Source organism: Typopeltis vanoorti, chromosome 8 (genome assembly GCF_054136105.1).
Source record: "Typopeltis vanoorti isolate ZY-2024b chromosome 8, IOZ_Tvanoo_1.0, whole genome shotgun sequence".
Classification (NCBI taxonomy): Eukaryota; Metazoa; Arthropoda; class Arachnida; order Uropygi; family Thelyphonidae; genus Typopeltis; species Typopeltis vanoorti.
The window spans coordinates 100,018,242-100,045,642 of NC_143556.1; the positions used below are offsets into that span (position 1 = coordinate 100,018,242).

Here is a 27,401-nt window from a genome sequence, read left to right on the forward strand (position 1 = left end):
TCCTGCCTCCTCACCTTTGAAGAGCTGATGTTCTCCTTTCAGAGTAAAAGAAGAAAAGTAATAATTTTCTGAGGTCATATGAGGGGAGAGGTGCTGGAAAGTTCTGATAAACTCCTAGAACAAAAACGATATTAAAGTAATTTATTTACCTTCATAACTCTATGTTCTTTCTTGTGATTATATCAGTTGCTTTGATATCATTTTTGTTCTAGGTGTGTAACAGAACTTTCCACCCCCCCCCTTGTAAATTGATTTATTAGTGAGGAACTTTCTACAGGATTTCTTCTTTTTTCTATACTGCTTCTATAATTTCCTGTACTCATTATAGTTCTTATTTTCTAAACATGTAGATAACTTCATCTCATGCTTCTAACTTTAGTACACATTTTTCTTTTTAATGTTTCTCTATATTAATAAATAGTTACATTGGTTTGATTGTTTAAAATGAATGTGACATTAAGCATTCATTTTCCAATGAAATTAATAAGTTTTGCTTGTATGTACCAGCTGGCTGTAAGTAGTTATTGTATTCTTCTGTTGTACCACTACTTAAAAGTGATATTAAAATATCACTTTACCCATCACATGGGCAGAGTGATATTTTAATACACTATGTATTGGGAAGTTCTAATTGATTTATATAGTAAGAAGTATTGTCTGTTATTTGTTATTATTCTTGTTTTATTATAATTTATTCTCTTCTTTATAAACTTTGTACTAGGTAAGAAACTTTATTCTTGTGGAATATGTGATAAAAAATTTGTGAACAAACATCTCCTAAAGGCTCACATTCCAAAGCATCAGGACATACGACCATTCATATGTGGAGAATGTGGTATGTTATATCAATTGTAATATATAGTGCCCCTGAAGAAATCTGCCAAACTTCAGCGATTAAGTCCTTGAGGGATTTTAAGTGAAAAAAAAAAAAAAAATGAAAAGTTAATATCAATCACCTCATTCCAGAGGGATGAGGAGATAGTGCTGCTGAACTATGCAGATATTGTAATCAGGTTATCACAAGTATTCTTGGAGCTTATAAACAGTGTTCTGTTATATGTTAAGGGGTTGATGATATTTAACTGTGTGATACTTATCACATTACTTCACATAACTATGTGAAGTTATTTGATATGTATTTTACTTAAAAGATACTAGCCGAGTTTCTGGCCAGCTTCTTCTAAGTAAAATCACACATATTAAATAAACTGTAACTTTTTTTATTGGCTTTATTAGTTGACCAGAGATTTTTGTAAAATATATACAAGAATTGTCTACAAGTTTCACCAGCTGTTCTGTCTGTCTTCTTCAGGACAGGTGTAACGGTACAAGGAACTAACGTTTGCTAGTAAAAAAGAAGAATGGAGTAACACAGTCAAATAAATTAAACTGACGTGTAACATCATAAGCATGAAACGTGGTGTATCAGTCATTGTTTATTGAGTGCGTTATATAGTTTTTAACAAAATGAAATTCTTGTAAGCGGAGCGGAATTTATTAGGCTTTTCCAGATGTCTTTCAGAATCATTCCTTGATTTCTGTTTAGATTTTCTCCAGAGTGGAGTACAACTGCGGCTTCTTTGAAGTTTCTACATTGAAAATCCTCTTCTATATAGGACATGGAACTTTTATCCCAATTGATGGTATGGTTAGAGATCGAGAAGTGATAGGCTAATCCTGAAGTATTTGTTCTGTTGTTGTTCATATTCCCTACATGTTCTTTTTTTTTCGAATTTCCAGGCTTCTTGATGTTTGCCCTATGTAATTTAATCCACAGGAACATGGAATGTTGTATATACTGGCATATTTGAAGAAAGCATTAATGTCCTTTGGTGATCTTAAAATATGGTGTATTGTCTTGACAGGTTTGAGAGCAACTCTGATGTTGAAAGATTTAAGGAGTTTGGTAATTTTTTTTGACACTGAGCCTGCATAAGGGATGATGATGGACGATGTATATTGCGTGACAGGAGGGAAGGCTGTCAGCTTCTAGTTTTTCCATGAACAGATCAGCGCAGGGAGATGATAAAGGACTGCCCATGGCTAAGCCATCAAGTTGTTCATAAAATGTGTCATTCAAGTTGAAATAATCGGATTTGAGTCAATGACAAAAAAGGTGAGCTGCGTCATTTGGATAGAGATCATGTAAGATCGTGATAACTCCTTCAACAGTTATGTTGGTAAATAACGAAACCACGTCTAAGCTTGCGAGGATGTCTGTTTTTAAGATGGAGATGCCTTTTAATTTTTCAGTGAAATGTTTAGAATTCTTTATGAATGAATATGGTTTTTTAATATTTTCTTTGAATGGACAGGCTAGATGTTTAGCTAATAGATATGTAGGAGAATTTCTTCCATCAACGATCGGGCAGAGCAGAACTCCAATTTTGTGCACTTTTGGGGCACTATATAAGCGTGGCATCAGTGGATATAGAGATTGCAGACTTCGTTGTAAGTCTGAAGACCAACTTGTCATGTTCCGTAATAGGTTATTAGTCTCTATTTCATTTTTAAAGTTGGATTGAAATCTAATATGTGATAAGGTGACGTGTCTGAAACTAACTCGGTGATCTTTGTTATGTAGTCTTTGGTGTTCAAGATGACCGTCAAGTTGCCCTTGTCTGCCTTGTCCTGAAGAAGCCAGACAGAACAGCTGATGAAACTTGTAGACAATTCTTTTATATATTTTACAAAAATCTCTGGTCAACTAATAAAGCCATTAAAAAAAAAACTGAGAAAAAAACAAACAAAAAAAAAGTTCCAGTTTAATATTTAAGAAGTGACCAAATACAACACAAAGATGAACAGACTCGATGGCTACACAAAGCATAAGGTACATTACTTTGAAAAACTCAAATGTAAAATAGAAAATTGCTATCTAACCTTCTTGAAAAGATGTGGACAGTTCAACATCATTCCCAAGTTTTAAACTATTAAAGAACAATTACAATCAAAAAGAGCGAAAACGTTAGATTTGTACTTAGCAAAACAGACCTAAGATTATTAGATATGTGAAGAGCCAAAGGCTTCAATTCGGCGACATATAACTTGTTTAAGTTAAGGGATATTACATCCCATATAGTTTCTTAGCCGAATAAGAAACTCAAAGAGTTTCATGCCGAATATAGTAAAAACTATATATAAAGTTCGGCGATTCCAAGCATAAGCAAATACCTGGATACTGCAGCACTGATCCCAAAGGGTAGTGCAAGCTGGGGCAACTCGTGGTAGAGGTGGAGCGAGCTCTGATCACTATTCTTGATATTTGCCCATAATGTGAACTTAGCTCCTAGGAACTGTATTTTTGTTCACATTATGAGAGAAGGTCACTACCCAGACCGGTTTCGACCTTTATTGAGGTCTCATCAGTGAGTAGCCAGACCTAGTTAATATCAAGTTTGTAGCAAGCAGAACTTGTACCCCTACTACGAGTATTGCCGTGAGGTGCTCTAATAAATTATTAGATATGTGAAGAGCCAAAGGCTTCAATTCGGCGACATAGCTTGCACTACCCTTTGGGATCAGTGCTGCAGTATCCAGGTATTTGCTTACGCTTGGAATCGCCGAACTTTATATATCGTTTTTACTATATTCGGCTAAGAAACTATATGGGATGTAATATCCCTTAACTTAAACAAGTTATATGTCGCCGAATTGAAGCCTTTGGCTCTTCACATATCTAATAATTTATTAGAGCACCTCACGGAAATACTCGTAGTAGGGGTACAAGTTCTGTTCGCTACAAACTTGATATTAACTAGGTCTGGCTACTCACTGATGAGACCTCAATAAAGGTCGAAACCGGTCTGGGTAGTGACCTTCTCTCATAATGTGAACAAAAATACAGTTCCTAGGAGCTAAGTTCACATTATGGGCAAATATCAAGAATAGTGATCGGAGCTCGCTCCACCTCTACCATGAGTTGCCCCAGCTTGCACTACCCTTTGGGATCAGTGCTGCAGTATCCAGGTATTTGCTTACACTTGGAATCGCCGAACTTTATATATAGTTTTTACTATATTCGGCATGAAACTCTTTGAGTTTCTTATTCGGCTAAGAAACTATATGGGATGTAATATCCCTTAACTTAAACAGACCTAAGATGCTTAGAACTTTTTGAAGACACCTCTAACAGCATAGACAGCAACCTATGGAGTATTCTTGACCGCATGGCTCAAAACAGTTTTGACAAGGTTTTTCTAACCAGTAAAAAATCTCAAATTAAAAAATTCAATAGACTTTATGAAAGAAAATACAACTCAAGACTGAGTCTCCCTGATGAAAAAGTCATTTTCAATCTTTCAGACTATTTTTAAAGTTGGATTGAAATCTAATATGTGATAAGTTGACGTGTCTGAAACTAACTCGGTGATCTTTGTTATGTAGTCTTTGGTGTTCAAGATGACCGTCGAGTTGCGCGAACCAGAAGCCGACATACTAAAGAAAGGTTTCTACTTCGCTATCACTCCAGATCACATTCCAAAGATTGATATTATTAGCAACATAGAAAAAAGCACTCTCTTCCTTTCTGGAAACAATAGCAAATGATATCCAATTAAAAAGCACTGTTATTCTTTCAACTTCAAAACTACCAAAACTCAATATAACTCCTCTTGAAAAGCGAGCTCTCTCAAACTTGAAGAAGAACAAAGATATAATCATCCTAAAGTCAGACAAAGGCAACTCGACGGTCATCTTGAACACCAAAGAGTACATAACAAAGATCACAAAGTTAGCTTCAGACACGTCAGCCTATCTCATATTAGATTTCGATCTAACTTTAATAAATCAAAAAGAGACTAATAACCTATTATAGAACATGACAAGTTGGTCTTCAGACCTACAACGAAGTCTGAAATCTCTACATCCACTGATGCCACGCTTATATGACACTCCAAAAGTGCACAAAATTATAGTTCTGCTCTGCCCGATCATTGATGGAAGAAATTCTCCTACATATCTGTTAGCTAAACATCTAGCCCATCTATTGAAAGAAAATATAAAAAAAATCAGATTCCTTCATAAAGAATTCTAAGCATTTTAACTGAAAAATTAAAAGGCATCTCCATCTTAAAAACAGACATCCTCGCAAGCTTAGACGTGGTTTTGTTATTTACCAACGTACCTATTGAAGAAGTTAGCAAGATCCTAGACAATCTCTATCCACATGATATAGCTCAGCTTTTCCGTCATTGCCTCAAATTCAATTATTTCATAAAATGTGTTCATTCAAAGTGAATGACACATTTTATGAACAACTTGATGGCTTAGCCATGGGCAGTCCCTTATCACCTTCCTGCACTAATCTGTTCATGGAAAAACTAGAAGCTGATATCCTTTCCAAATTAAATCCAAAGGTGTTGGTTTGGTGGAGATATGTAGATGATGTTTTCATAATTTGGAGAGGCACAGAAACAACCTTATTTGAATTCCTTACAAACATAAATTCCTTCCACCAAAAAATACAGTTCATGTTAGAGCTTAAAAAGAATAGCCAATTGCCTTTTCTAGATACACTAATCAAGAAATAAGATAATGAACAAATCCAGCTCACAATCTATCGAAAATCAACCTGCGCTGGACATTACCTTCACTTCAAATCGACTCACCATATTGCACAGAAACTTAGCATAATACATATGCTTAAGAATAGAGCTACCAACATTATCTCAGAAGAAAAAGATCTCCTTGATGAACTCACTCTCATATCTCAGACCCTAGTAAACAATCGTTACCCAAGAAATATAATCAAAAAGAATTTTTATAGAAACCCTCCACAACAGCAACCTCCTGTCACACATTATACATCATCCATCATCATCCCTTATGCAGGCTCAGTGTCAAAAAAAATTGCCAAACTCCTTAAGTCTTTCAACGTCAGAGTTGCTCTCAAACCTGTCAAGACAATATGCCATATTTTAAAATCACCAAAGGACATTAATGCTTTCTTCAAATATACCAGTGTATACAACATTCCATGTTCCTGTGGATTAAATTACATAGGGCAAACATCAAGAAGCCTGGAAATTTGAAAAAAAAAAAACATGTAGGAGACGTGAACAACAACAGAACAGATACTTCAGGATTAGCCCATCACTTCCCGATCTCTAACCACACCATCAATTGGGATAAAAGCTCCATGCCCTATATAGAAGAGGATTTTCGATGTAGAAACTTCAAAGAAGCTGCAGTTGTACTCTGCTCTGGAGAAAATTAAACAGAAATCAAGGAATGATTCTGAAAGACATCTGGAAAAGCCTAATAAATTCCGCTCAGCTTACCAGAATTTCATTTCGCTAAAAACTATATAACGCACTCAATAAATAATGACTGATACACCCCGTTCCATGCTTATGATGTTACATATCAGTTTAATTTATTTGGCTGTGTTACTCCATTTTTCTTTTTTTACTAGCAAATGTTAGTTCTTTGTACCATTACACATGTCCTGAAGAAGCCAGACAGAACAGCTGGTGAAACTTGTAGACAATTCTTGTATATATTTTACAAAAATCTCTGATCAACTATTAAAGCCAATAATAAAAGTTCCAGTTTAATATTTAAGAAGTGACCAAATACAATGCAAAGATAAAATCACACAGTTAAAATTCTTGAAGGGTACACCGACAATGACTACTTTACAGTCCTTGTTAATGGTATAATGAACTACTATTGAGAAAGAAAGAAAAACCTACAGGAAGTAGGGATAATATGATTTCCCAACTGCATTGGTCCTAATCTATGATGGACCCTATAGATATTGACAGACACCAATAACTAGGAAAATGGATCATTTTGTATCATATTTGAACATGATATTAATTACCGAATTCAAAATAATGTGTCAAGCAGTATAGAATAGTCCTGGAACAAGCATACAGTAAATATCTTCATGAATGGGGTTTGGAAAATGATAAATTAAGATCATCGATGTCTGTAATATTTGCAAGCAGTGCAGTCCTTAAGAGACAGCTTATGCATTACAAGTGAACTTTGGTAATTGAGTGCTTAGAAATCCTGATGTTTGTTGGACACTCACAGGTGTTTTTAATTCATTAATGAAACTAAATTTACTCAAGATGGAATGACTAATACTCGTAATGATCATGTATGTTCTGGTAAAATGTGAAACAATTGAAACAAATTTTCAACACTGATTTTTTGTTGAATGGATGATGTGGGCTTGTTAGCAACCAATTAATTGGAATATTCATATTGAATGACTGTTTGAATGGGGATTTATGTGCATAATGCAATTTTTTTTTAGAATGAACAATTTCATCTTTCAAATTCATGTTTCTTTCATGAGTCGTTTATTTATTTACATCATGACAGAACTTAAAATCCATGGCCCTCTAGACCTCCTGACCTTTACGATATAGAATATGTTGATAATGCAGGGAGCATTAAGGATTTTAAGATTCAGTATGATAAATAAGTTGTCAGTTGAATTAATCTCCCACGACAAGTCTGCCGACTTCATGGGAGGGTGTAATACCAATAATGTTGTCTTTTTTTGATGTTATTTATTACATGAATTCAACCTATTAAGGGTTGTAAATGTAATATCTCATTGGTGTTGTGGGTAGTCTGCATGATTTAGATAATTTGATGACCTTGCTATGGAGGCCAAAGTGCAAATTTTCAAGCCACTTCAAGCTTCCAAATAAGCAGGGTAATGGTTTCACACTTGGTAATGAAATTCATCTACTATTCAAAGATTCACAAAAATTCCATACCTGCAGTGGAATTTGAACCCATAGCTTCTTCATTGAAGAGCAGATACATCATCCACTCAGCCAACCAGGCTATCTGAGGTTACATGAAAATATTATATGTGCAAAAGGTTAACAGTAGGAATTCACCGCACTGGAAAATTCTGAACATCATTACTACGTATGGCAGTACTTCAGCGAACTAGATATGTTGCTTGAATATTTGTTGTAAACATTTCTCAGGAGTTAGATATTTGGAATTACGGCTCAGGGCAGTGTATTAATTATGGCTGGTAATTGTGCGTGTGTAAGAATGCATGTACACATATACAGCTCTGATTATTCTGTTGATTACTCTGATGCAATCTCGTGCATTACCAGCACTCACTAATCTTATCCATAATTTATAAAATCATCAATAATGCTTTCAGCTGAACTATAATTTGTTAGTTTGGCCAGATAATCATAAAACAATGTAGCCGTTATTATGATATGTGAAATGTTTTAGAAATCAGATATTTTTAACAACCATTATAAGAGCTTTATTGATGGTGCTTTCTTAAAATGACTGAAAATGGTATTCAAGCATTTTGTAATTTTAAGAAAGAACTGTCAGTAATGCTCTTATAATCATTGTTATAAGATATCTGCTTTCTAGCTGGACACACTTTGCACATCATAATAATGGTTCTTACAATTGCCACATCTCAGACTTTTAATTTGAGATGTGACGATTGCAAGAAAAAATTATGATACATGATATTCTGTTTTTTCCAATTATCTTATCTTGATAAAAATCAGGCCTGCATTGATTTAAAACTTATATTATAATCACTCAAGGATCAATCCCTTGAAGTTTGGCAGATTCCTTCTGGGATACACTATATAGTAATATAGTTAAATATACAGTATATAATTAATGTTAAATATGATTCTGTTCTTTGTAATATAATATTCATTCTGTAATTCCAAAATAGACCCATTCATAATGTGTAGCATCACATTATTCAATGTTTACATCAGGCATGAACGTGAAACTTGCACTGAAGCATAATAGTGCCTTACAATCAAAAGAGCACCAGAAGAACTAAGTAATTTATTGAGTTGATAATACTTTACTAGCTTTCAAAAACAGCATTTTTTAGAATGCAAATTACAACTGTTAGATTATTGTAGAAACAATTCATATTGTAACTGAAAAGGAACTAATGTGTTATAAAGGTCCCCTCCCCTCCTCTAGAGGCCAGATAAAAATGGTTAATTTAGAGAAGTCAAGCTAAATATGATTTTAGAATGACTGTTTTCTCAGATCTTAGCCAAATTATTGGCCATTCTCATTGAGATTAGGGAAGGGAGTGTTTCATAACTGATGCTGATTCTAAAACTAGTCTCTCACGCCTACAGCTACTTATGTGTATGTAGCACAGTTGTCTTCTTCCATTTAATCCTATGTGGAAGAATATTCAGAGTATGGTATGCCGGTTCTGACTTCTCAACAGATGATTGCAAATATAGTTATGTTCTTTTTGGATGATGTTAGCAGATCTACTGGTTTGTCCAAAGCAGGCCACAATGTGCACGGATGAGGCTGATCATCCTCGCACAGTGTGGAAGGATCAACCTCATTATTCTATGAAGATTGTATATGAAGAATCTTAACCATATTTTCAAATGTACTCCAGATAGAAGAGAATGGAATAGTTTTGTTGAAATCTTCTGTATTGGTACAGGAAGGATTGGGGGGGGGGGGGACACATGCAGTCTTTTCTTTTTTTTTTTTTTTTTTAGAGGTTATAGCCATTGGCTAAAGAGTGTCCTGAAGGTAATTGAGCTTCTGGCAAGGGCTGTGTCATTGTAACAAGCAACCATGGCTCTTTGTGCAAGTGTTTTGAGGTGCTGTACAGTTGAGATATAAGTATCTTCTACTCTGTGTAAGTTTCTTATAAACAGAAAATGATAAAGAACCATTTGATAGTTGTGTAAGTTAGGAAAGATAGACAGTTGTTTTTTCTGTGGTGAAATGTGTTTATTGGGATGTTTGCTGTTTAAATGTGATAAAAACATATCTAATGTGTCCAGCCAATATTACCAAATACATTGAATATATAGTGTAGCCAGACTGTTGATTTGACCCAGGATTTGATAGAAACCCTTGATCTTACAAAATTACATTTCCCTTCTGATATATTTGAATTATTCAAATTCATCATTGTTATGTCGTCACTTTTCCTATATTAATTTACTTTCCTTATGAATTTACCTCTCTACAATAACTACAAGACTCTTACAAAATTTCTCTGATTTTAATATCTGTATCACATCTTACGTGTTCATTCTATAAGGAAAGCAATTTCTATATCTCTAGCCGACTCCTATTTTACTCATGTGTTTACCCTAACTATTAAAGGTTATTCCTTAATTAAGAACGAATTCTTTAATTTCTTTCTGGGGCCGTCTCCTTTTCAAATATTGACAAATTTGTTTTTTAATGGTGCGCCAGCCAATATCTTAGAATAGAGGGGACTCTTATTCAGGGAGATTTTTCCAGATTTTTGGTGCACATAGGTGAATAAATCTAGTGCTTAAACTCATAAATTAAACGCTTTACTGTGGCTAAGTAAATTCTAGTTTGCAGTCGTAACCTCTATGACAACATATTATATTCTTCTTTCAATCCCCCGCTAAGGTTCAGATTAATGAGTGGTAGTTTTGATTCATATCATAGGCAATTAGGTATAGAAGAAAAAACATATTTATTGGAATCTAAAGACATATACAATTAGACCAATCTCACATTTAATTAGTTCAATGACATGCTAATTCAAACTTTATCAAACTGATTAATACTCTAATCCATGAACAATAAATCCTTCTTTTAAGTTAGAGATTAAACACACACAATATACACATTATACACTACTTCTAATCAACATTCTACCTACTATGTTAGTTGCGCATATTAAACTAGTCACAAGCATCTGTAATCATTCCAGACAATTTGTCTTATGGACATTAGCCACTTAAATAATCACTTAAAGTTCTTAAATACTGTCCATGCTTGATTATCACACTACAATGATCTTTCCCTTTTACTGACTGGGTAATTATACAACAAAATCTGTACTTTACCATCTCTTGAGGCAGGATCTCCAGGTCCGTCTGAACTATTCTTTGCTTGGATTACCTCTTGATACTTCCATAAGCCTGCATCCATGTGGTAGGTCACTATGGTCATCAGATTACGCTATGCTCTGCACCTAGCATTGTTCCCGCGTCTCTTCTGGATCTGCTTCGGGCCATCCTCGTTATTACTGCTGGTTCATAGGATATGTCTGCGATATCATTCCGCCAGAGCTTTCAGCGAAGGAGCGAAAACAGCATATGCCGACATCTTGCACTTTAGCACCGGCCAGAAATTCGGACATCGAATGGGGAAGGCGCACCATCCGATATCGTACTATCGCCAGGAAACACCATCAGGAACCTCTGGTCCACAGGAGAAGTCGAGCCAACCCTTTTTATTCTCCCTTCACTTCCCCCTTTTTAGCGCCCTGTTACTAGCTGTGATAGTGCCCTCTTACTTTCAGTGATCCTTTTCCACCCGCTACTCCTTCGTCTGCGGGGATTTCGGCACATTGCGCGATCTTGAGCAGTATCTTCTGGGAAACGAATGTGCGTTGCTTTCCAGGATTGCCAATGTCTCAGGCCCGCCTGTGACCTTTGGACTATTGTTTACATCTAATTTACCCATTCACTGTATTCATATAATACAAATTTATACACAAAGTTATTTACATGGTATTACAATTCTACTAAAAGGAAATAATTCTATTTCTATTTACAGTTAGTACTTTATTCCTTCTGCTCGAGTACAAGTTTTTTCTCTCAGCTGATTTTTCTGACTTGTTATTCCTGAATGAATTGTTTCCTTTTAAAAGTTCTTCATTCAAGATGTAACAGTCATATACCTTGGTTAATTTTCATGGAAAGGAAAAATATACAAATTGTTAACTAGGACTGCAATGGATCCCCCCCCCCCAACCAATTTGTGGAATTTCTAGATAACCTGAAGTTTAACGCTAACAGTCTGGCTGCACTGCACTGCATAGATGTTTGCTATTTGGTGTCAGGGTCTAGATGCATTACATGCATTTTTATTGTATAGAAGAAGAAACCTGGATACTAATCATTATGCCTACCAACTGGTTCATTATTCTTTTCTGCTAATTGGAAACTTATACACACTGGAAGGTACTTATATAAGCAGCTGCTCCATCATCCATTACAGCATCCTCAAAAGCTAGCACTGATTGTTCTAATGATACTGTTCCTACCACAGAACTCAAGTGTATCTTTGAGACACTTGTTTAGCCATTGACCACAACTTCAACAAAATAAAAAAAATTCTGCATGTTCCCCCTCCCCCATCCTTTCTACATCTAACACACAAGTTCACAACAGAACTATTCCCCTATATGTGGGGTACATTTAAAAAGCAAGCTGAAGTTCTTCATAATACAGGCAGCCCTCAGTTTATGCTGGTTCAATTTACGGCGATTCACAATAACACCAGTTGCCTGTGCGTGCTTTCTTACTGTAGTGTGGTTGACTGAGAAACGACACCAGCAGGCACTCTAGTGTTTGAGTGTTTACTGAGCTACTACGATGTATATGTATCAAACCTAGTTTTAACATTGAAGCTACCTAATTGCTCTATTTAATTTTTTTTACGTACATACGTATTTAAATTGATAAAATACGTAATTACATACCATGTCTGATAATAGAAGTGCACAAAAATTAGCAGAACTTGATGTTAAGAAGGTGCGGAAATCAATCACACTTGAAAAGAAGACGAAGGTGATTTGAAGAATGAAAGATGGGCAGACACGTGCTGATGTCTGTCTGTAGAAGTATGAACTTACCTCCATCGACTGCTACTACAATTATGAAAAATGCAGATAGAATAAAACCGTCTGCACAACAATCTACGGCAGCACTAAATGAAAAACATGTATGTTATAGCAGGGATAAACTTTATGAAAAAATGAAAAAATTATTATCATTATGGGTGGATGACTTGAATCAGAAAAACATTCCTCTGATGCAAGCTGTTATAACTGAGAAAGCAAAAACAATTTTTTGAGGATCTTAAAAAGACAGATGAAGGCGAAGAAACATTTTTAGGAAGCAAAGGTTGGTTCATGAGATTTAAGTCTTGAAGTAAGTGCCACAATGTCAAATCATGTGGTGAGGTGGCAAGTGCAGATGTTGTGGCAGCTTTTCCTAAAGAATTTCAAGACTGTGTAGAACAAGGAAGTTATCCTCCTTCCTGATCTCATTTTTAATGTTGATGAGACTGGGCTCTACTGGAAAAAATTGCCATCACGCACCTTCATTTCCTGTGAAGAACATTCCGCTCCAGGTTTTAAAACTGCAAAAGATAGACTTACGTTTTTGCTGGGTGCAAATGTCTCTGGAACTTTGAAGCTTAAACCAATGTTGGTGTACCATTCATAGACACCACGTGCCTTGAAGGGTCTAAAAGCCATGCTGCCAGTCTATTGGAAATGGAACAAGAAAACTTGGGTTACACAAATTATTTTTGTCCTGCTGTGCTTCGCTTCTGTAAAGAAAATGATTTGCCAGCCAAGGCATTGCTTCTCTTGGATAATGCCCATGGACATCCTCAAAACCTTGCAGAAGTAAGAACACCATTGGATGTCAAGGTTGTTTACATGCCCCAAACACAACATCACTTTTGCAACCGTTGGATCAGGGGATTATATCAATCTTCAAAGCCTATTACCTCTGTATAATATTTATGGAAATGGTAAGAGTCTTGGACACTTCAGGAAAAACTATTAAAGACTATTGGCGGTCATTCGATATTTCGAAGGGCATTAACAACATCGAGGCAGCTTGGAACGACGTGTCAGCAAAGTGTTTAAAAGGAGCATTGCAAAAACTTCTTCTAGCATTTATGCACGACTTTGAGGAATTAGAGCAAGAGGAGAATGTTATTGAAGATGTTACCAAGCTTGCACGAGAGGTGGGATTGTACAATATGAAAGCTGAAGATGTGACAGAAGTCTTAGAGAGCTATGATAAACCGCTTTCCAATGAAGACTTAAAAGAATTAGCCGAACAATTAAGTAAACATCCAAAGGAGGAGAAAGAAAACAAAGAAGGTCTCCTGAGAGATATGAAAACGGCCGATTTACAGCATATCCTTGCATATCCATAAAGACCACGATTGGGAATGGAGTGCAAACATAAGGAGTGTAATCGCATCTATTCGACCTTACACTGAACTCCTTAAAGAAAGAAAAAGAAAATCTAGGCAGTTAACACTGAATACTTTTTTTAAAAAATGCAGGTGATCCGAAACCAGGAACTTCAACATAGAAAATGTGATATTTTTTCGAAGTTTCATATTTTTTGTATATAATTTTGTTTTGTTTTCGTTATCAATAATTTTATTTTAACAAATAAAGTAAATAAAGTAAATTTTAGTAAATAAAGTATGTATTATCAAAGCTTTAAATATAATAATGTTACACATACTTCATGTGCATATTTTGACTGCGCGAAACATAATTTCATACCTCCCATTAAAATTGGGTTTGTTTTATGCCGATTCAGTTTACGCACGTTTTTTCAGGAACGGAACTGTGGCATAAACCGAGGGCTGCCTGTATAATCTTCGTGATACTTTCAAACCACACATCTATGTTCACCTGTTCTACAAAGGATTGCTTGCACATCATGAAGTATATGAGGTTCCTTGTGCAACTTAGCTTGCTTAACCAGTAGAGTGGTTAACATCATTCACGAAGAACATAACTGCATTTGAAGTCATCTGTTTGGCAAGTCAGGACTGGCAGGCCATGCTCTGGATAACACAGGATTAAATGGAAGGAGACAAGCTGTGCTGCATAGAAATCATGTTAATTTTAGTGGAGAAGACACACCTGGAGATAATATGGGCAAAAAATATAATTAAGCATGCATGCAAGTATACAGGCAGGAAGGTAAACACACACACACACACACACTGAGTATGAAAGGTAGGATCCTGCATTTGTAGCCGGTGCCCACTATAGGTGCAGCAATGGAAACTTACCAAAGGTCTCAAGATAATGTCAGGGCCTAGATGCATTACATACATTTTTATTGTATAGAAAAAGAAACCTGGATACTAATCATTATGTCTACTAACTGGTTCATTATTCTTTTTAATAATTAATTTCTGATTAATTTAGCTGATTTATCTTTGCTTCTGTATTAAAGAGAAGTTTTGTTCAATTGGATGCAGCAATTTTTATCCACGACATGGATCCAATGAAACAAAACAATTCTGGGAATAGTCCTCTGATATGGAGAGATTATTTATAGAATTTTTGTTTTTTAGAATCTAAATTTATTTTTAGACTATTTTTAGAATCAGCATTAGCTATGAAACATTCCTCTAACTTCAATGAGAATGGCTGTATGAATTTGCCATCTGAGAAGACAGTGATTCCAAGATTACATTTAGCTTGACTTTACTGAATTAATTTCATTTTATATATCACTCTACAAACATGAAGTTGCAATGCCTATAGAAAATAAATGCCATTTGTAGTCTGGTGTCAGGAGCAAAGTAATCTGTTCTTCTTAAAGTGCTTGAGGTTATAGTGTGTGTGTATGGGGGGGGATACTTATGGGGAAGGCTCTTCCACAGAACCGAGCTGTTGCTTGTGTTCCAGTTTAGCAAATATGGAGGTCATTATTTGCTATATCTTTTGGACAGTGCCCATGACAATATCTGTAGAGGAGACATAATGCAGAAACTTGACCATCAATAAGAGAGTTGGAGAGAGGGGGGAGGGAGATAACCAAACTGTTCTCTTCTGAACTGCATCACGAATTTTTAGAGAGGTCTTAAGAGGACTACCTCAAACTTGAGAACAGTATTCCAAGGTTGAGCAGATTTGAGATTTGTACAAAGTAAGCAAGTGGACAAGTAATGTCCTTGAGCTTAAAATGATGCCAAGTTTTTTTGGAAGCTGAAAAAGCTATAGAAGTGATGTGATTATGTCAGAGAAGAATACAAGTAAGAGTCAGTCCAAGAAGAGAGATCCAGTCTTGATTGTTAGTTGAGCATTATCAAAAGTGGAGAAAAAAGTTAAAACTGTGTTTTGAAATCACTGAAGGTGACTTGTTATTGCCCATTTGCAGGATGATGTGAAGAACAGTGTTTAGAGTATTTATCATAAATGATCTTGCAGCTTGAATTGTTTTGAGCACTGCAAAGTTTTTTTTTGTATGAATAGGATGAATTGAGAGTGCTATCATCAACAAAACTGTGAATAGGGTTTGAGGGCTCTAAGGAGATTTCAAGTCACTTCAGGCCTCCAATAGGAAGAGTGGTCGTCTCACACTGTGCAGTGGAATTCATCTTCCATTCCATCTAAGGAGAATCACAAAATCTGTGAATTCCACTGCACACTGTGAGACCACCACTCTGCTTATTGGAGGCCTGAAGTGGCTTGAAAAAGTTTCTCATTTGATCTAAGAGTGGGATTTTTGAAGATCATGTAAAAAAAAAAAAATAAAAGTTTAAAATATACAGAGGCACCATTGAATTTTTAATTCAGGCCTTCAGATTAGTGTGGATCAGAGTATTAACCACGCTACCGACCAAGACTTCTATAGACGTCAAGGTTATCATGGATGCGAAGTGCATATTAAAATTGTAATACCATTGATATTACATTGAAATATATGATGGATACGAAGCATATGAGGATACGTATTTGATCCATAATGGCCAGTAAGGTGGTTAACCTGGTGTTAGTAAGGTGGAGTGTCACAGACCCTAAAGATTTTAAATTGACTATAACTTTTTAACAACGCGTGGCAGTGAGTCATGCCTCAGTATAGCTTCCCCTCCTGTAACCCACTACTAAGCGCCATAGACGACAGGCTGTCGCACGTAAGCAAGTTTAGTGTGGGAATCCCACCTTACCACTTTTGTTACATTTTCCCACCTTACTAATGCCGTGTTAACTAACTAGTTAAACAGTCTACCAAATGTACGTGTGTTGAGGCTTAAGTGCTGTGAAGAATTCATGTTAGAGGTTTAATGGAATATTAACAGCACTGAGAAAGGATCAAAACTAATTTTAATATTTCCAATATTTCGTCTCCGTCACAGAGACATCTTCAGGGATTACAAAAACTTTTTTGTAACAACACACACACAAATGCAATACAAAGTGAAACTAAAGGCCTATCTAGGTGGTGCACCCTCTATGGTGCATTTGCAGGTGGCCTGGGATGTAAAGAGGGATCTCTGATAATTAAAGTTTCCCAAATTTTGGGAAGTTTAATGCAACCATATTTGTTTACATTAGGTTGATTCCTGAGTGCAGATGCAGATTCAAAGAATAGTCTTTCTTTTTTGAATTTACTATGGTGGAGCATGGTAGTTTTTTCCAGGAGATCCTGTGGAATGTATCCAAAACATGGTATGTAAGGCCAGATTGACCATAATCATATTTGCAGATGTAAGAACTGTGTTCTTCTAACCGGATGGATGCTGACCTGCCTGTTTGTCAGAAGTAGGCAAGTTTACAGGAACAAGGTACTCTATATACCCCAGGCACTGAAAGAGGAGGCAGCTGGTCTTTAGTGGAGCAGATAAGGGTAGCAAGTGTACAGTGGGGCTAAAAAGCTGCATGGAGGTTGTACTTTTTTAATGATCTGGCTATTTTTTCTGAAGTACCATAGATGTAAGGAATGGTGATGGCATTTCTGAAGTCCTTCGAAGAGATGGTCAGGGGAATGGGGAAGGACTTGATTATTTTTTTAATTCTGTAGTCATTATAGCCATTGGAAAGGAAGATGTTGTGTATGTGTTTGAGTTCGGTTGAAAGGGCAGTTTTACTGGAACAAAGATTGTGGGCCCTATTGGTCAGAGTTTTAATAATGCCATATTGCTGGGAGGGATGATGGTGGGAGAATTTGTGAATGTATCTGCCTGTATGAGTAGGTTTTCTATATACAGAGAAAGAAAGGTTACCATTAGGAAGGTGTGTTACCAAGGTGTCTAAGGAAGGGTAAACTTTGTTATTTTCCTTTTCCATCGTAAACTGGATTTTTGGATGTAGATTATTGAGGTGACTGAGGAAGGAATCTAATGTGTCTGGGCCATGAGGCCAAATAGAGAACACATCATCTACATACCTTAGCCAGATAGAAGGTTTTAGAGGGGAAGAGTTAATGGCTCATTTTTCAAAATTTTCCATGTAATGATTGGCAAGGGGGTGAGAGGGGGGGGGGATCCTTGGCAGTTACCTCTATCTGTTTGTAGATTTTGTTCTTCCAAGAGAAATAACCAGAGCTGATGGTAAAGGAAAAGAGCTCTAAGATAGAAGGAGAAATGTTTTTTAAGAGTGTTAAGGTGTCAATTAGGGGAATATTTGTAAACAAAGAGATAATGTCAAAGCTGACCAATATATCTGTATTATTTAAAGTAAAATTTTCAATTAAGTTTTTAAAATGGATAGAGTTTTTTACATAAGATGAGGTAAGACCATTGAGGGGGCGGTCAAAGAGTTAGCTAGCTGCTTTGATAATTTGTAGCAAGGTGCATTGGTGGCATCTACTGTAGGTCTTAAGCGAGAATTAGGTTTGTGGATTTTGGGTAAACCGTATAACCAGGGGGAGGGGACGATAACAGAATGGTTTGAGTTTTTTACATCTGCAAACACGATTATGATCAATCTGGCCTTGTAGACCATGTTTTGGATACATCCCACAGGATCTCCTGGAAAAAACTACTATGTTCCACCATAGTAAATTCAAAAAAGAAAGACTATTCTTTGAATCTGCATCTGCACTCAGGGATCAACCTAATGTAAACAAATATGGTTGCATTAAACTTCCCAAAATTTGGGAAACTTTAATTATTAGAGATCCCTCTTTACATTCCAGGCCACCTGCACATACCCATAGAGGGTGAACCACCTAGATAGGACTTTAGTTTCACATTGTATTGTATTTGTGTGTGTGTTGTTACAAAAAGTTTTTGTAATCCCCGAAGATGTCTATGTGACGAAGACGAAATATTGGAAGTATTAAAATTAGTTTTAATCCTTTCTCAGTGATGTCAATATTCCATTAAGCCTCTAACGTGAATTCTTCACAGCACTTAAGCCTCAACACACGTATTCTGATCATTCATGGTGATGAAATAGCACGCAAATCAAAACAATACGGTAAGTCGAAACTACACTTATCGAGGCTATTAAGTCGGCTGGCCTTTTTAAAAAGATGTCGGGACTCAAGAGTTATTCCTAACTGTGTGAGGCTTAAAACCAAGTTTAAATCTAATAAAGCCCTTCAGATATACAAACATGCTAGTCTGGCACTATTACGAGAACAGATTACTGAAACTCGCGCCAGCCTCACTACGACAAACGCCGCCATTGTCTCATTACAGACAGAGCTCTCCGCTATACTCACTCCTGAACTTTGGTGTATTCTCCTTAGCATCTCAGAAGCTTCCTCTCAAAAAGAATTCCAGAAAATAAAAAATAATCACATCAAAAAGTTCAATAACCTTTGCAAATCAAAACCGCTACCTCAAGTTCAACTGCTGCATACAGTAGTCAACCTATCTTCTAAAAGACTTAGCGAAGATGCTGTTAGTGCCCTAAGCCTCAGACACAATTTTGCCATCACACCTATTGAAGTTCCGGTATTGAATATTATGCACAACATCGAGCGCGGAATCTGTCACTTAGCTCCAGAAACAGCCAATAACATCAGACTTCATGTAGCTAACATTCTCCCCCGTTCTTCACCTCCTAAAGTTAATTTATCTTCCAGTCAACTCTCTGCCCTCAAAAAATTACGGAAAGAAAAAAGTATTTATCATCACCAGAGCTGATAAGGGTAATGCCACTGTTGTTCTCAATGCCTCAGAATATAATCGGAAAATGGATATCATTCTCCGTGATCGTGCTACCTACATACCACTGGAACAGAATCCCACAAAATCTCAAGTTAAAAAATTAAAAAATTTACTTAAAAAAGTTTCTTCTTGGCCTCCTGACATTACAAAAAACTCAAACCATTATGTTTTCGTACCACCCCAGATATACAGTTTACCCAAAATCCACAAACCTAATTCTCCCCTAAGACTTATAGCAGATGCCACCAATGCACCTTTCTACAAATTATCAAAGCAGCTAGCTAACCCTTTGACCCCCTCTCACTGGTCTGACCTCATCTTATGTAAAAAAACTCCACCCATTTTAAAAACTTAATTGAAAATCTTACTTTAAATAATATAGATATACTAGTCAGCTTTGACATCTCTTTGTTTACAAATATTCCCCTAATCGACACCTTAACACTCTTAAAAAACATTTCTCCTTCTATCTTAGAGCTCTTTTCCTTTACCATCAGCTCTGGTTATTTCTCTTGGAAGAACAAAATCTACAAACAGATAGAGGTAACTGCCAAGGATCCCCCCCCCCTCTCACCCCCTTGCCAATCATTACATGGAAAATTTTGAAAAATGAGCCATTAACTCTTCCCCTCTAAAACCTTCTATCTGGCTAAGGTATGTAGATGATGTGTTCTCTATTTGGCCTCATGGCCCAGACACATTAGATTCCTTCCTCAGTCACCTCAATAATCTACATCCAAAAATCCAGTTTACGATGGAAAAGGAAAATAACAAAGTTTACCCTTCCTTAGACACCTTGGTAACACACCTTCCTAATGGTAACCTTTCTTTCTCTGTATATAGAAAACCTACTCATACAGGCAGATACATTCACAAATTCTCCCACCATCATCCCTCCCAGCAATATGGCATTATTAAAACTCTGACCAATAGGGCCCACAATCTTTGTTCCAGTAAAACTGCCCTTTCAACCGAACTCAAACACATACACAACATCTTCCTTTCCAATGGCTATAATGACTACAGAATTAAAAAAATAATCAAGTCCTTCCCCATTCCCCTGACCATCTCTTCGAAGGACTTCAGAAATGCCATCACCATTCCTTACATCTGTGGTACTTCAGAAAAAATAGCCAGATCATTAAAAAAGTACAACCTCCATGCAGCTTTTAAGCCCCACCGTAAACTTGCTACCCTTATCTGCTCCACTAAAGACCATCTGCCTCCTCTTTCAGTGCCTGGTGTATATAGAGTACCTTGTTCCTGTAAACTTGCCTACTTCTGACAAACAGGCAGGTCAGCATCCATCCGGTTAGAAGAACACAGTTCTTACATCTGCAAATATGATTATGGTCAATCTGGCCTTACATACCATGTTTTGGATACATCCCACAGGATCTCCTGGAAAAAACTACCATGCTCCACCATAGTAAAATCAAAAAAGAAAGACTATTCTTTGAATCTGCATCTGCACTCAGGAATCAACCTAATTTAAACAAATACGGTTGCATTAAACTTTAATTATCAGAGATCCCTCTTTACATCCCAGGCCACCTGCAAATATCCATAGAGGGTGCACCACCTAGATAGGACTTTAGTTTCACTTTGTATAGTATTTGTGTGTGTTGTTACAAAAAGTTTTTGTAATCCCCCAAAGATGTCTCTGTGACAGAGACAAAATACTGGGAGTATTAAAATTAGTTTTAATCCTTTATCAGTGCTGTTAATATATCATTAAACCTCTAACATGAATCTATCAAATGTAATTTTTATGACCAGTCAGAAAGAAGATTAAATTTCAGGGTTACAGTCCATATTAAAAGGCACCCTAGCTATTATTGATGCTATAAAAGTTATCTTTCAATATTTACATTTCAGTGTATGCGTTCTCATTGCTCAGTTTCTAATATCCAAATGAAAAATAGCCATGCTTATATTTTTTGTGTACTCGATGCCAAATGATTTAGATTTTAGTAGTTTAATTTTTGTTATCTGGTTCAAATAAGAAACAGCAATAAAAACAGTATAATAGTCAAAGAATAATAAAACCATGTTATACTATATAACCCCTTAGCTTTGGCTGGTAGGCTCACAGATAAGTTGCATAAAATTTAAAGATTTCTAAGTTTCACTTATAAAAGGAGATGGGATGGAAGTTAGGAAACTCATGAAAAGGGCGATTAATTTTATAAAATTAAAAAAATGAATAATTAAAGCTATTTAGCAACATTGCCTAGTATCAGGATTATGGCATTACTCTTGAGATTGTAGGAGCCGAAAAATAAGTTGTTTTTAGAAAATAATTATCCATAATTGACTTATTTTTTCCTGGATTATTATATTTATGAATGTGTGCTTGTTTGCTGTAGTAAGAATCATTTGCTTGCATGTTTGTGGTTTAAGCACTTTTTTGTTATAAGTATCAGTGGCACACCCAAAGGGGGGGAAGGGGCCTGGGCACCCCCCAAAGAAAAGGAAAAAACACTAGAAAAATTTCCAAAAATCTTTTCCTAATTAAAATTCATTTTTTTTTTATTTATGTTGTGTGCTACTTATGAATTAGCGATCACCGCAGATGCTCAGTTATAGGTCGTATGCGATGTGTAGTGTGTATTCGCAAAACGTCTACTGAACTCGGCTCCCCCCAAAGGTTAAATCTTGAGCGCTCAGCCCCCTCCAAGATTAAATCCTGAGTGCGCCACTGATAAGCATATTGTATTGCACATCGTGGCACCAGTGCTTAGACTAGCAGTTGATGATATCAGCATGTGTGATCATAGCACCTTGTGTAAAATGTATTAATTGTATAGCGAAAGAATTGTAGAAGAAAATTGAAACCAGTGAGGATGCGTATTGGAAATGTCTCGAGAGTAAGGGGAGAGTTGCAAGTGTTGAGAGAGTGATGATCAAACATGAGAAAATACAAGTGAATCATGATGAGATTATTGTTGCAAATAAAAAGTGTTGGCAATCAAGGAAGGGTACACATGCAAGTCATCATCATGCTTTTCAAAGATTGCCTAGAGTGGCTTGTTTTGACATTAGAAGTCATTGTTGAATCTCTTTAGAGGATGTCCTGGTTTTCTTTTTCCTAATGGTTTGTAAATTAATACTTGTTTTAGTGTCTTTCTGTTTTCATTCTGTTTAAACCATTCTCATTAAACCAGGAATCAATAATAGGGAAAAAAAAAAAGTTTTTTTTTTTTTTTTCCTATTATTGATTCCTGGTTTAATTCTTTCATAATTTCTTCATTTCTTTTGTGATTGGATAGGATATACTTTGCAGTTTTTCTCATAAATTTCATTTCAGTTGTTATTGGTATTAATTATTGTCTGGATTTCACTTCTATATAATAGGAATGGTAGATGTAATGTATTTTATACTTTTAATGTAGTTTGTTTTTGAACTAGATTAGGTTTAAATATAGAGTTAAGTAAACCTTATTTTTAAATATTTTGCAGTTTTTAGGTTTATATCTTTTTTCATTTTTATATGCAGTCATATATCTTAGGTAGCTAAACGAATTTCCCTATTCTAAAATCTTGTTATCTATTGCTATTTTAGTTCTTATTGGATCTTATCCTTTACATCGATTTTGTTTTTCTGTTGATATTATCATTCCATAATATCAACAAAATATCCATCTTCAGAATTTGTAATTATTATTTGGTCATCAGCAAAAAGGAGAGTGTTCAAATTCACAGTGGGAGAGAGTTTAATACCTTGATGGAAATTTTTATCCTTTTATTATTATTTCATTTAAATAAATATTGAAAAGAACTGCTGAAAGGGGACATCCCTGTCAGACTCCTTCATTTATCTCTTTTTGATATGATAGTTCATAATTTAATGTTATTTGTATTTGATTATTTTCATATATACTTTGATAACTTACAAGACAAGTGATTGCAAAAATGAAATGATGGAAAATGAAGAAAATGACCAGGTAATAATGAGAGAGACAGTGTCCTTACATGGGAGTTCTCCACAGAACAAACAGATAGAATGGTGGAAGACATGCCTGGTGGGTATGGCACACAAGTGAAAGGGAGAGAAAGCAGGTTATGTAAGAGTAAAAGGAAGAAAATAAGTGAATTTTGTATTGTGATTCTAAATTAGAGTGCATTTCAGGAGAGTGATGAAATCATTCACCTGGAGCCAACATTAAAGATGTTTAGTGATGCTGTAAAGATGCAGAGAGGGAATGTTAGAGATAATTATTTTTGCTGGTATTAATGATCTAGTAGGTGACAAGTGTGGTATGCAGATATGAAAGAGTTACTGGTTCGAGTGACTAAGAAGAGTAAAAAAGTAAAAATGGGGAGTTTGTTGCCACAGTGGAGATGTGTTACTGATATAAAGAGCTCTGATTACAAATGAATCAGTGCAGGGAGGAATAGTGTAGAGTTTATGGCTGTGTGGGATGAGTTTGATGGAATGGGGGAACTTATGTAGACAGATGATTTGCATTTGAATGGATTTGGAGTTATTTGTCTATAGAAAATCTTGCAGAGTCAGGGAAAGAAGAGTGTTCAGGAGAATGCAGGTGAGTATGAGTCCAGGCAACCCAGACATGAGTAAGTGGGAAAGTGATCATGTGATTGCATAATAATTCCAATTTATGTATACTTTTGGCAAAAGTATTTGGAATAAAGGTGAGGAGTTCTTGGAATTGGTTAGAATTCAAGGAGTATAGTATTTTCAGAAAAGACAGAGAGAACAGTTGAAAAGAGGAGTTTGGCTAATGATAGTAGAAGAATTGAAGCCAAAAAGAGTAAGTACATCAGAACAGGGATGAAGAGAGCAATCCATTCATGGCTCTCTGGTGTGAGATAGAAACCAACAGGATGAAATATATAATTGGTTGTCACTATAGACTAGGGAGTATAAGGAAGAATGTAAATGGCATGCATTGGCAAATTAGCACAATGATTACAGGTTGAGTAATTATGTGGATTTTAAACTATGGGAACATAGAGTAGAAGGAGGAAATGGAATTTATATGACTGCTAAGAGATAATTAGCAGCCACATAAATTCCATTTATATGGAATTTATGGAGTCAAATATATCACATATTTAAACTTATGATTATGAGTACAGGTTATCCTCTACAGAAATGCTTCATTGCCTCTTAATCAGAGCCTCCATAGCTCAGTCAATATAGACGATGCCCTTTGGTCGGAAAGACCTGAATTCTATTCTTGTCAGTGACGTGAGAAACCTTTATCTGATCTCTTTTAACTAAAGGTGAGTTAACCGGTCTCATACAGAGGTAGGAGGTTTTTTCACCCAGAAACTCGGGTTTTTCTTCTCCCAGAACAGGCAAACTGGCGCCGTGAACACATATGGATTACAGTCGTGAATATGTCCCAACCATATGCCGATCCTCCCAAGCCCTGGATAAAATTGCGGGATTGGGGAAAGCAATGGTGAACTACCTATTAAAATCTCACCAGGAATACTTTGTCAGCAATGCCTACAAAGTCACCTACGGTCAAAAATGACTAAAAGGGAAAATCAGATCAGATCAGAAGAGATAATTCCTGAAAAGCATGTAATGGAGGGGACACAAGATTTGAGAGTGCAGGCATTGTTTTTGCTAAGTCCTCTGATGCTATGACCAGATCTATGCTGCCTCTGCTTGGGGAAATGATCATGTGGTGTTGTCCTAGGAAATTACCACAGAATTTTTTGTTAGGAAGGGGCATATGTGGAATTGCAAAGCAGATAATTATGGCAAACTTCAGGAGTCAGCTTAGAGAGTGCATGACAAGAATTTGGAGGGGGGGGGGGGGCCAAATATTATGAGTGAATTCCCAGGTGGTGTTTGAAGAAAGCAGTATCATACTATACATCCAGAATCAAGAAAATAATAAATCAAGTAGGAGTTAGATGGATGACTAGCATCATTAAGCAGGTATTGCAGAAAAAAGTTGCGGAGGAAATATAAAAGGTGATCAGCAAGCCCACGAACAGTACATGCCACATGAAAGAAGGATGATTAGCATGGTAAGGGAGACCAAAGCTAATTATGGGAGGAAGCTAACTGATGAGGCCAAAAGAATTTCCAAAGAGTTCTTTTGATCAAGTAAAAGGAAGAATGAGTATGGAAGAAAAGTGTTGGTGGTAGGAAGGTAACAGAAGCAAACAAAATAGTTCAGTTACTGAGTGATCATTTTGCAAGTGTGTATCACCCAAGTGGAGATATTTTAGTGCTAAATGTGACAGCGATTGGTTGAAGAATACAGATAGGTAAATTGGAGATGCTTCTGATATTGCGGAATCTTAACGTGAACATAGCCATAAAATTAGATGACGTATTGGCCTGTGTATTATTGAGAATGTGCAAGGGAATTGGCACCTCAGACCAAGCTGTTTAGTTTGAGCCTCAGTTCAAGGCAGTCGAAAGAGAGCAAAATAGTTCCACTGTGTAAAAGGATATGATACTTCATAATAGACAACATGGTTTTGTGAGGGGTAGGCCTTGCCTTAGTAATTTACTTACTTTCTATAAGTAACAGTGGAGTTGGATAAAGAGAATGCTTACTTGGTGATATTGCTGGATTTTACAAAGTCATTTGACAGAATTCCACATGGAATTATATTGCATAAATTGGAACAAATGGGAATGGATATGAGGCTGGTAATTTGGATAAGAGGATGGTTAATGGACAGATATCAGAGTGATGTATGGAGAGTTGATTCCAGGAGAAGCAAGTGAGTAGCAGTGTACTGCCGGGATCAGTACTTGGTCCTTTGTTGTTTAATATATACATCAGTGATACAGGAAATTATGTTAGGGGAAATATTCAATTGTTTGCTAATATTTCAAAACTGGGAAGAGGGATAGTCACTGACAATGATTTAAAGATCTTGCAGGTGGGCATTGCTAAATGATTGCTAGTTCAATGTAACCAAGTGTAAGGTCATGCACTTTGGGATGAAGAGATCATAAGCTGTGAACTATATCGATGGAATTGAATTGCAAGAAATTTATGAGGATGAAGATTTGGGGATTAGGTTATTTTGAGCATGGAGTCGAATGGACATATTACAATGGTGGTGGAAACAGCATATCAGATTATGTCGCTGTTTAAGAGCACACTAACAAATAGGGATAAGGAGGTTATTATTTCCCTTCATAAGGTTTTAATGAGGTCGTGCCTAGACAATTGTGTGCAGATCTGGTTGCATGCAATTCGTGGCGATGAAAAAGTTGTGGAGTGGATCCAGAGGTTAGTGACCAAGACTATGGCGGGTCTGTGGAATATTCTCCTTATGAGAACAGGCTAAAGGTATGTAGATGTTAAAAACTAGCTGATAGGTGAATAAGGGGGGGGGGGCACGATAGAAGAATATTAGTTATTAAAGGAATTTTATAGGATTGACACTGAAGTCTTTTTTCAGTACATGGCAGGAAGAGAGGGGGGGAGAACAAGGGATCATCCCTGGAAATTGTATAAGTGTTGGTTAGCAAGGGGGTTAGGACCAGATCTTTTTTCTTGGAGGGTGGTTAAATGGGTGAATTGGCTTGCCATAGGTGGTTGTGAGTGCTTCATTGGTGAATGAGTTCAAGGAGAGCTACAATAAGTAATCTGCAACCTGCAGTTAAATTGGGTCTCTCATAATGAGCCTTTGACTCCATGGAGATGCCTCGGAAATTATAATAATTAGGAACAGCTAGTCATCCAAATAAAATTAATAAGAAATGAAAGAAG

The 27,401-nt window shown here is 36.2% G+C and overlaps 1 protein-coding gene across 4 annotated transcripts in view; it reads left to right on the forward strand.

Moving 5' to 3' along the window:
- Nucleotides 1–27,401, forward strand: part of LOC150104225 (uncharacterized) — a 116,393-nt gene that overhangs the window by 38,508 nt on the left and 50,484 nt on the right. For all 4 annotated transcript variants that reach the window (XM_090396847.1, XM_090396846.1, XM_090396848.1 and 1 more), the window contains exon 3: nucleotides 722–835. In XM_090396847.1, the coding sequence (XP_090252973.1) occupies nucleotides 722–835 (114 nt within the window). The remainder of the gene's footprint in view (nucleotides 1–721; nucleotides 836–27,401) is intronic.